This window comes from Barbus barbus (assembly GCF_936440315.1).
Source record: "Barbus barbus genome assembly, chromosome: 25".
Taxonomy (NCBI): domain Eukaryota; kingdom Metazoa; phylum Chordata; class Actinopteri; order Cypriniformes; family Cyprinidae; genus Barbus; species Barbus barbus.
The window spans coordinates 21,155,234-21,167,061 of record NC_136753.1 but is presented as its reverse complement, the minus strand read 5'-3'; the positions used below and the strand labels follow the sequence as shown (position 1 = coordinate 21,167,061).

Sequence of the window (11,828 nt, the reverse complement as noted above, 5' to 3'; positions counted from 1 at the left end):
TGGTTAATATACCATCAACCATTATAATATGTTGGTTAACAGCCTATATTTGAAGTGATTCACCAGATATCAGTTTAATTCGTCTAAACACAGCTGTGAGCTGAGTTGTTGCTGCTGTAAAATAGCTTTTACTTTTTGAATGTTTTAGGCGGCTGATGATACACGGGGCAACTTTGGGTAATGTTGCCGACAACGGCCAACTAAGTGAGACACAGGGCCCACGACCGATTCAGGTAGAAATTTGTTACCCATTCTCAATGGGAAAGTGTCCAAGCAACATTGCTCAAAAAACGTTGCCCAGCTAAATTGCTCAAAATCAGCCTTAGTGTCAGAATGTTTTGCAAAAAATGTGGGTTGTTAAAAAAAATTATTAGTCCCAATGTAAATGACTATTATTCTTGATATTGCAAAATACCTGCTTTTGTGAAGCCAAAGTGTAAATTTTCTGAAGACTGTTATAAAAGCATTATAATGTTGTTATTAGAATTAGAAATGGTAGCTATTCACAGTATCTGAATCTGGTTTGGAGAACTCAAAATCAATCCACCTAAGCTTTGCTGCTAATCTGTTTAGTCGGAGACGGAGACTATTTGGGCGTTATTTTAGACAGCAACTTGTCCTTTGAAAATCATATTTCCCATGTTACAAAAACAGCATTCTTCCATCTCAGGAACATTGCTAAGCTTCGAAGCATGCTACCTGTTTCTGATGCAGAAAAGCTAGTTCATGCATTCATGACCTCTAGACTGGACTATTGTAATGCACTGCTAGGTGGTTGTCCTGCATCTTCAATAAACAAGCTACAGATAGTCCAAAATGCAGCGGCTAGAGTTCTTACCAGATCAAGAAAATATGATCATATTACTCCAATTTTACAGTCTCTGCACTGGCTACCTATGAAGTTCCGTATCATTTACAAATTATTATTACTTGCCTATAAGGCCCTAAATGGTTTAGCACCTGCGTACCTAACTTGTCTTCTACCACGCTACAATCCAACCCGCTCCCTAAGGTCGCAAAACTCTGGACTTTTGGTAGTACCTAGGATAGCAAAGTCCACTAAAGGAGGTAGAGCTTTTTCACATTTGGCTCCCAAACTCTGGAATAGCCTTCCTGATAACGTTCGGGGTTCAGACACACTCTCTCTGTTTAAATCTAGATTAAAGACACATCTCTTTAGCCAAGCATTCACATAATGCATCTTATAATCTTGTACTGCAGTTATATTCAGTGTTGGGGAGTAGTTAACAAGTAGCGACGCTACTAACTTAACTACATTTTTCAGTAGCTTGGCAGTAGTTCAGTTGCTTTTTAAACAGTGTAGCTTTTCCAGTAGCTAACTACTTTTTGCAGCAAGTAGCGGTGTAGCGCGAGCAAAAGCTACATTGCGTTTTGTCTAGCCTGCGCGAATCAGCGCGATGCAAGGATATTCTTCTTGTTTGATTACAAACTCCTTTTTTGCCATTACCGCCACCTGTTGTTTAATCACGCATCTTGCGGCTAACGGTTCACTGACGTACAGAAGTGGGTTGACACACCCATATTATCCATGATGGAGCAAGACGTGGCGGCAGATTTGGAGGATGGAGAAACAACTAACGTTAATTACCCATGGCCTTATTTGTCCAAGTTCATGTCTCTCAAAGAAACGACAAGTAAAGGTTACACTTTTTGTAACAGTCTGAGATATTTGAGTGTTGTGTGTAATAAAACAATACTCTTTGAAAGCATAATTGTATTGCATTGTTTTAAACACTAAATATTTTACTTAAAACATTCCTCAGACACTTATTCAGTTATTTATAATATACGTTGTTCAAAAAAATCAAAAGTAGTTTCAATGTAGCTAGCTACTTTTTGATAGTAACTTGTAGTGTAGCTAACTACTTTTCCAAAAGGGTAGCTTGACTGTAGTTTAACTACTTTAACTTACGAGTAGCTTGTAGCTTGTCAAACTACAGTTTCAGAGTAGCTTCCCCAACACTGGTTATATTATATATTAACATCCCGTGGTAGCCAGGAATTACAGAACTTCAGTCTGGATCTAACCATTACATGATCTGAGATGACTGAACACCTGAGATGGAGGATCAGCGCCGGGAGATGACGTATGTGTCCCTGATCGTAGGCAGAGGCCAAACACCTGGATGAACGCCAGAGACAGATCCCCATTGAGGACCTCGCCACTTAGACAGCCATCGGAAAAGACCACTGGAACCAGCTGAGCCCATTCAATCTGACTTGCTGCAGTTTGGAACTGAACTGCTGGTTTGTTTGGCCAGAGGAGAATTGGCCCCCCGACTGAGCCTGGTTTCTCCCAAGGTTTTTTCTCCATTCTGTCACCGATGGAGTTTTGGTTCCTTGCCGCTGTCGCCTCTGGCTTGCTTAGTTGGGGACGCTTCATTTCCAGCGATATCGCCGACCTTATTGCAAAGACACTATTTAAACTTATTGACACATTATTTTCCTTTTTTTTTATATTGTGCAGTGCTTTGACACAATTTGCATTGTAAAAAGCGCTATATAAATAAAGGTGACTTGACTTGACTTACAGTGCCTGAGCAATGGATCTCCAGCAAGCTAATTAGCTGTCATGGCATTAGCTCATTGTGCGGAAGTCAAGTAAACAAATCCTAGCGACTTTTCCAGATTTATCTATGCTTCATAGCTTGTGTATCTTGTAAGTAGACATTAAAAGCTTTTGCAAGCAAAACATTTGTAAATGTTGTTTCGATTGTCTATTAAATGTCTTCTTTTTGTATCCTGTCTTAGTGTTTGTTGCTTTTATTGACTTTTGTTTGCTCTTATGCTCAGTCAGAGTTAACTCTAGTGGACAAAACATGCAACTTAAAAGAGGAAACCATTGTGTGTAAAAGATTTTTTATGTCTGTTCATGTTTGCTTGACTCCAAATTTCAGTTAGAAAGCATGTTTTTATTTCATTATTGCTTTGACTCAGTGGAGAAGTTCACATGTCTCTTCACATTTCATTGTAATAGTAAGTTTACTGTATAATTTGTGCAATGACATGGAATTATGTATTACAAAAAGTCATAATACACAACTGATGTTCTAAAAGCTGCCTTTGTTGTTCTGTAACTTGCACATCTGTGTAAAGTCAGAGGGTGGAACCATAGACTGTAAAAAAGAACAGGCTTTGTTGACAGAAAGCAGTTACCCTGCAAATGAAATCATGTTGTGTGTTGTATACATGTGTGTTTCCATGTGCATGCTATCTAAAATGTTAAGTTGTTTTGTGGTCTGCTCTTCATGATCGCTGCCTGTAATATTACTCTCGGCCATCTAGTGCATCCTGGAGCCTAAACAACAAAAAGAAAGTAAAATCAGTAAATATTTATGATACACTGTAAAATACAACAACTAATATTATATTTGATTTCTTACTTGAAGTCTCCCCCATCTAAAAGTTTCTTGTAAGTGTTGATCTCTGCTTCTAGTTTCATCTTCATATTAAGCAGGGCTTCATAATCCTGACCCTGCTCTGTGATCTTTGACCTTAGATGTGACAGCTCAGCTTCAAACTGCAGTACGATGGTGTTGTACTTCTCCATCTCTGCGTTTGAACGTAGCTCTGTGTTCCGCAGCGTGTCCTCAAGCGACGCTTTCTATAAAAACAGTTTCATCATAAACTTTCATCATTAAAAATGCAACAATCTAACACTTTCATAATATGGTGTGCATGTGCACGTTACCAGGTTTTGTTGGGATGCAAGCTCTATTTCTAGCGTTTGAATCTGTCGCCGTAGGTCATTCATCTCCATCTGTGCACCTTGTAATGCTTCTGTGTTCTGAGCCACCTGCACCTGAACTTCTGATATCTGAGGAGAAAGAGTTGTTTAGATTTGCTGGAAGGAGTTTAGTTAAAGCTAAATTATTGTTATGAGGTGGTCAGCGGTTCTGTACCTGGGATTCGTGCCACATTTTGAGTTCCTCTGCGTTTTTAAGTGCCAGTTTTTCATAGTTAGCCCTCATCTCTTCCATTACTAGAGACATATCCTGCCCCTTCGGTGCATCAATGTCCACCTGAACACCTGATTGGGCAATCTGGTTTTGCAGATCCCCAACTTCCTGTCAAAGTTGAACAGAAAGAAAATCTGAGACATTTAGAGCATGAAATTATACCTTTCAGTAATATGGTGACTTTGCCTGCGTTTTGATGATGTCTGCATGTTGTGGAAGTAAAAACTCACTGTGAATCATTTAAAGGCCCTATCAAAATTGGTATTTTTGTTTATGTCTGCTATAAATCCATCTATATGCTAGCATAAAGTGACAAATATAGCTTTTTTCTTCTGATCAATCAAATGCTTTCTAGAATTAACTCAAATTTTTTCCAAATTTCTACTTCCATAAGATAATACATCACAGGAAAGAAACCTGTGCTCATCAAACAATATCATGGAGTCTTAAGTTTATTCAGAAATGTGAGAATCTTATTCTGTGTGTGAATCTAGTGCAACTAGTGTTAAGTGGCTCTTATGCAATTGTTGTTTACATTTTCATGGTTTTTCTTGATGAAATGAAGCTCTTCTTTCAAGGACTCAATTTCACCCTCCACATTCAGGCGTCCAACGTTGGTGTCATCAATGACCTTCTTCAAACCAGCAATATCTCCTTCCACGGATTGCCTGATGGCCATCTCGTTCTCAAACCTATAACACACACAAAATAGCCTTTCAAGTAATGCACTAAAACGTTCTGTGTGCATGTCAACAGTCCTCCATCAAGCATCTGTCAGACTGAAGATTTCTGGCATGTCTATTTTGTGATTCTAAAAATGAGTGCATTTTCAGAAGAATGTTCTTTGATTCCAAGATACAAGATGCATTTTTAAGTTGTGTGGTGCAATAATGAAAACTGACTTGACTCTGAAGTCATCTATAGCCAGACGAGCGTTGTCAATCTGCAGAACAAGACGAGCATTGTCCAAAGTGGCATCAATCACCTACAGGCAAAACAAAGCACATATTTCACCAAACAAAACCTGTTTTTGACATCCATTCAGTTTTTTTTTTCTTTTGCAACTCTACAAAAGATACGATTTGTCAGATGGTTTTAATTATAGCATTCTTGGAATGAGGTTCAGACGTACAGTATGTTCTTATCTAATCAACTAATTAACTAGAATCAGATTTTGAATTATACTTTGTATTTAACTTATGAAACTTTGGAGTATGAAATGGTCTGATTGAGAAAGACTATAAAATATATATATATATATTTTTTTTTGACGGGGTATTTTTGGTTTATTGCTATGTTTGATGTACTGTATGAGAGAGCATTTGTGCATATCTTTAAATATACTGTATTATCTATTATAAGTTTGTAGTGCAGAACATTTGAATGGAAGGAATGATCAAACAATACTCATACTAAATTTGTCTGTGTGCCACATCCTGCACATGGTGAAAGCGGAAGCTGGTACACATTATCGTATGCTTATGCTTAACAGACCTGACTGTCTGAAATTTTCCTAAATAAAAAATACGTTCGCATTCTTTTTAGTTTAGAACATTTTTTATTAGCTTAGTTTTGTACTTTGAGGTTTTACAACTGGAATTATAGCAAAGATTAGACATTTTGGAACAATAAATGTTATGTAACGACTCAACCACATCTGCTATAAATGATGGAGTTCTTCTTTTGCATTCTTGTTGTGTGCGAGAGTGCCATTGTGGCTGTGTGGGTGCATTTGTGTGTGTGTGCGATTGCTTATCCCGCATCTGTTTTGCATTATGACTCTAGTCAGAGACTCTGTAGGAAGTTTCAGCTGGCTGTAGTCGGTCAAACATTCTTCTAATGCTTTAGAAATGATTGTGAATGTTCTATTTGTGTTGATCGTTGTCATGGTTGCACAGATTTTTAAAACCAAATGTGGAGGCTTTTAAGGAATTCCCTCAGTCATAATCAGAATACATATAGAGAAAAGCAGAAGAGGCACAAAAGAAAGAGGAGAGCGAGAACAGGGCGTGTGCAACACCCTTCATTGAGATGTGCGGAAATCTGATCATGCGTTTTTATTGCACTGAAGGGTTCTCATGAACACTGCAAAAACTATTTCTTAATATTCTTAAAAACTAAAAGGCTCAGGTTTTGGTGTCAAAGAACCAAAAAAATAAAGTTTTAGTAAAGTTGAACTAAACATAGTTTTCATGAGTTTAACATCCAGAACACAAACTGGAAAAAAGGGTTAACCTAGAAAATGTGCTTTATGTTGTAAATGGATTTTATTCAAGTTAATATAATATAATATAACATAATTTATTATATTATAAACTTTTCTGTCAAAATTAATACATAAAATAGCTTTTTTCTGCTTGTGCAAAACTTTAATTCTAGGTTTTGCTTCTTCGTTTCAGTTAGATTGCAGTAATTCAAAACATCTGGTATCTCCTCCTAACATAAATAACTGGCTGCTCTCGCAATCTCTCAAATGCTTCCTTTTGCAGATCAAACCCCCACCAAAATTAAAACACACACTCAGACAAAGCATTTCAACCCAACAATGTCTCTCACCTCTCTCCTCAGGTCATCCAGGATTGCGTTGTACTTGCTGTAGTCGCGTGTTTCTGGTCCACCTTTCTCCAGGGCCTCTCTGATCTGCATCTCCAGTTTGCTGTTCTCCTGCTCCAGCCGGCGCACCGTTTCCAGGTAAGCAGCCAAACGGTCGTTCAAATTCTGCATGTGGCCTTTCTCGTTGCCCATGATGGACCCTTTGAAGCCAGCGCTTGCCAGGGACCCCGCTGCACCAGCACCCATGCCGGCTGAGCTCACCTTGAAGGCTGTGGAGGAAGAAATGCCCCCAATTCTAGGAGCAGAACGGAGAGACATGGAAGAGGAGGATGAGATCCTGGTGCCCTGTCCACCTGCCCCGCCATATGTACTAGTGGCACGGTGTACCGGCATAGAGCGGGTAAAGGAGCTGTGAGAGGCCTGAGGTGTGTAGAAGCTCATGGTGGTGGAGGAAGGAAGTACTGAGTGCACGAGAAAATGAGTGTAAACTGAGGGACGTCAGCCGTTGAGAGCTACAGGAAGTGAACTGTGTGGCTTTTATACCCCCACCAAACTCTTTCTGTTCCTCCTTTTCTCTCTCTGACTCACAGACACACATGCACACTGACCGGCAAAGACCCTGCCCACATGGTCCGTTTTTTCCCTAACTTTTTTTCAGTGATCTTTAACGCCCTTCCCACATCCTTTCTCCCTCCTTTTCTGCCTCAAAATCACCCCTCGTCCTCCCTCCATCTGAACCCAATGCTTGAGCTCATCTGGCCACTTGCAATGAGATACAGCCCTGAGCTCAGGCTCATTATGTGCTTTTAGTACCACAATGCTTTAGTGAAAGCTTAAATAACAAGTCTTGCTAAGAACAGAGGCTCAAATAGAAAACAGTGGTTTATGATTTTCATCAAGTACCTTTGGGACAAGCTACACATATGCGTGCATTTCCCAAGACCACATATGAACTAGATTTCAACTTTTTTTTTTTTTAAACTTTAGATCCTTAATGATAGTTCAAATACCATACTTTACTATTTAAAAAAATATATATCTTTATGTTCCACAAAAGAAAGGAACTTTGGAGGATGATATTTGTAATTTTTGGATGAACTGTCCCTGTAAGGAATCTAAACATTCACTGGGATGTTTTTTGCAAACTGCAGTGCTACAAATGGTCTCAGTTGTTTTTGGCCTTTTAAGGTCCTGCTCAAAATTATATAACTGTCCAAATATGTGATTAAAAAACATTGATAAACTCTCACCACTCAGAATAAATTGAAAACAAGGTGATAAATGCAATAGCTCTAGATTATGTCTTAATATTTGGAATTTTGAAACTCTGTCTCACCAGGTATAAACTGTATAATTTCTTGTTAACAATTTTGCTGTCTAAGATCAAATTCTCTTGTTGATTTTCTCTTTTTGTAGCTCAAAACCTGGAAAAACCTATGCAAATCAATAGTCATAGGCTGAGATGAGAATTGTACAGTCCAACATAAAGTATTGTTGATTTTGTGCAAGCTCTCACTGGGATCATATTAAACAGTCTGGCATTGTAAAGGACTATAAAACTGTACAGTGAGTACCCATCTTTAATATCACAGGTTTTGATATCCAAGAACGTCAAAAAAACAATAATGCGTGGCTAATTGCTGCAATAAAGATCCAAAGAACAGGACACCCAGAGGCCTAACACACCGAGGAGGTAAAAGAAACCTTAGTAGTTTGCACAAAGCGTTTTTTGAAAGCTTTCTTTCTTTCTTTCTTTCTTTCTTTCTTTCTTTCTTTCTTTCTTTCTTTCTTTCTTTCTTTCTTTTCTTAACATGCTTATCCAAAATTGTTTTCTTAAATTCAATGTTTTCAGCAGTTTTCTTTTAAGTTGTAGCCATTTTTTAAATACTTACAGTGTTTGCAACTTGCTATAAACTTTTAACGTGCAACAATTCACATTTCACGTTTTTTTAAATAAATAAATAAATGCTTGTATATGCAGTTTAAAATACCTGTGATGCAACAGACAGCAGGTTGCCTATTTAGTTGCCTAATTAATTTCTTGTGGAACATCGTGGAGAATCTTTGCTAACTGGCTCTTGTCGGTGGTTATAGTGCTTTCTCTGTGTCAAGAATGCAATCTGCAGTGTCTTTGTTTGAATGGGGTGTCCATAGATTCCAGAGAGTTTTGGTTACCGGATGAGTCATCTGTCCCATGATTTCCGGGAGCTCTGAATACAAATCACAGACTGCCCTGCAGGAAAAAGTGCATGGTTTGATCAAGCCCCTCTTTTTCTTCTCTCTTCTTCATGCTTTAAGTGTCCTGCATACTCTCCAGCTTGAGCTTTTGCTATAAGCAGTGAAGTACATCTAGTATTGAAGACTCTTTGTGTTTGTTTCAATCATACACATGGCAACCATATGTGTGTGTTTTGTTTTACTAGTCCGTTTCTAAGCAACATTTTCATTTCCTTTCTTGTGGTTAGTCAAAACTGTGCTGTGCACATCAACAACAGTCATACTGAGATGCATCACTTAAATCAGGAGGATAGAAAGCTGATCACAAGAAATCCTGTTTGCAGTCTCTTCTCACTTCATTATTGAATTATTTCCGGTCAGTAGCCTAGTGGATATCAAATGTCTGGATAAAGATTTGGCGTGTATTGGATAAGGTCTGCAGAGCACAGACAAGCCATCACATTAATGGTGTACAAATTAAGAGTCCAATGAAAAGTTGGCAGACACAGCTGGCAGAGAGTGAGCAGACAGAGAGGAAAAGCGTGCCAAAAAAGCAGGAAAACGAAGGGACAGTGAGTCACACTTCAGAATGAAGGAATTTGCACCACCCATCCCCCTTTACCACATGTGACCTCCCCCACTCCTAAACTCCTTTTATTTCTTTCTCTCTCATGCACAAACATGCATGCTGTATTGCTTTATTTCTCAGTTACATGAATGCGGTGTTTTAAACTAGTAGGCTTATTACTTAAATAATATCTTAAAATTTACCATCATTATATTTATGAAAATCTGACAGCATTTTTTAACAGACTCAAAAAGGGTGGATTTTTGCTCGAGTTGCACCCATTTCCAGATTAATCTAGATGAAATTGGCACAAAAGGCTGTAGAGAGAGCGAAATAAATGTCCTTGGCAACCACATTCAGCTCAACGTTTTATTACACTTTTGTGTTTGTCTGTTTTTTATTTATTTATTTATTTTTTATTCATGTATCCACCCATTCGCTCTCAGTGCTACCCTCTCATTATCTGCAACTCAAATACTCTCAGGAAAATGAGAATAAAATAGAATAATGGAAAGCACAAGGAAAGGAAAGGAAAAGCTGAATCTTTCAGTAAAGGGAAACTGGGATCGGAATTCTCTTTTCTCACTCCAGCATTGTTTGTATGCTAGCATGTATTTTAGCTGTATGTACACTGGTATAAAGTTTTTTATGCTTTTTGACATTTTTATTCAGCAGGCATGCATTAAATTGCTCAAATGCATAATATAAAAATTTTATTCTCTTACTTTTTTTTTCATCAAAGAATTCTGGGGGAAAAAAGTTTCCACAAAAATATTAAAGAGCACAATTGTCTTCAACATTTATATAATAATAAGAGATGTTTCTGAGCACCAAAACAGCATATGACTGTGATTTATGAAGGATCATATGATACTGAAGACTGGAATAATGGCTATTGAAATATATTTTAAAATACTGTAATATTTTAAGTTGTATTAATATTTCAAAATGGTACTGTTTTTACCATGAATAGTGTAATTATATCTCTGTTAGGAAATAAGCTGTAGTGACTAATTACAGAACATCATACATAATTAAAAGTGAATCTTTTATTTCAACATGAATAGGTTGTTGATATAAAGACATTTATGTGTATTTAAAATATATCACTGACATTTGTCATGAGTCATCTTGTTTTGTGTGTCTGTAGACTAAGGCAAAGATAGAAGGCTGTGATTGGTTGGGGTGAGGTAAACTGTTATGATGGATTAGTGCGACAGACACACCCTGTGACATGCCACAGATTTTCTCAGCAGATTAAGAAATCATTTTTGTGATTAATTTGGTAAGAAAAGGTAAAAGTGGGTGAAGCTTCAGGACTATGATGTCCTGACAACAATGATTGGCACCACAAGAGTAGGCTACACACAGTCCCAATCCCTTCACTAGCAGCTACAGATTCATGAAATACTTACGCTGTTTGTGAAACTTGTTTTTTTTAAGTTACTTTGAATTCTTGTCGATGGAGAAAGATGCTTTTTGCCCATAGAACAGGCTTTTCAAACCAGCAGTCCTTCAACTGTTAGTTTTTCTGTAGACATGATGCAATTCCAAACTCAGCCACTAGGGTGTGCTAAAAACCGGCAAAACTGTGGAAACAGACTTGCCATTATGTTATTAGTTTACTCAGCTTTTTTTCCATTTCAGCTCTCACACGGTTTTCAAAACCTCTGTAAAGCATTTGTATTCATCTTCAGAGCTCACTGTCTATTCATTCTACACTACATTTCTCTCTGTTAATGCTGCGTGAAATTCAAATTTGCAGTTGCAGTCATCCAACTTTACGTTTTTTTAATTACATATTGTTTGAAATTTCTCAATTTCTCGTTATTACTGGAATTCACAGTTTTGCAACCGTTCCCACTGTGACATAGTCATTCATGGATGTGGTAGACTGAATTATTTGTCTTTTAAGCCTATTAAAATATAACAACATCTCATTGTCTGTTTCTAGTCCCTCATACCTGAGTACTGTTTATGTAAAACAAACCCCTGCATCATTTCAGCACCTTGTACTTACAAAGAAGACTTTCTCATTCGGTGAAACATTTATCTAAAAGCAAACAGATGTTATGAATGCTTTCGCAAAGCTGTCACTCACAAGCCAATTGTTTTTCATTAGTGCTGTTATAGATTTACCCCCTGGTGCCCCCAAAGAGATAGCAGTTGTGTTGTAATTCTCCTGCTTAAAGATCTGTTTTAATGACAGTCCCCTGTTTTTGCCTGCAGGACACCACACCTTTTTTTCTTATTACAGACAGTGTGCATGAAGGGTACTCTGTCTGTTGAATCACCAGAAATAAGCTCTGCACAAATCACGCCTCAAGCCTGAAACAACAGGTCACCTATAGCAGATCACCTAGCAGGGCCGGTTTGTGGTCATGTTACTCTACACACCCACTCATATGAAAGTGAGTGACTTGCATTCCAAGAGTCACTAATCAGAGGGAACATGAAGTAGTAGAAAACCTTCAAGGAGAACTGTGGGTTTCCCCATTTTATATTCTCCT

General features: G+C 37.9%; 1 protein-coding gene across 2 annotated transcripts; it reads right to left on the bottom strand.

Moving 5' to 3' along the window:
* Positions 1–2,666: 2,666 nt before the first annotated feature.
* Positions 2,667–8,870, bottom strand: LOC306844712 (keratin, type I cytoskeletal 18-like). Of its 2 annotated transcripts, XM_079377056.1 has the most exons (8): positions 8,525–8,870; positions 6,537–6,828; positions 4,883–4,965; positions 4,516–4,672; positions 3,924–4,088; positions 3,713–3,838; positions 3,405–3,625; positions 2,760–3,319 (listed from the first exon to the last, which is right to left on the bottom strand). In XM_079377056.1, exons 2-8 carry the CDS (start codon positions 6,777–6,779, stop codon positions 3,289–3,291), a joined length of 1,026 nt encoding a protein of 341 aa, XP_079233182.1. In that variant the 5' UTR covers positions 6,780–6,828; positions 8,525–8,870; the 3' UTR covers positions 2,760–3,288. The 2 variants fall into 2 exon arrangements, with proteins under 2 accessions (XP_079233181.1, XP_079233182.1); XM_079377055.1 differs by lacking the exon at positions 8,525–8,870 and having other exon boundaries at positions 2,667–3,319; positions 6,537–7,138.
* Positions 8,871–11,828: the final 2,958 nt, after the last annotated feature.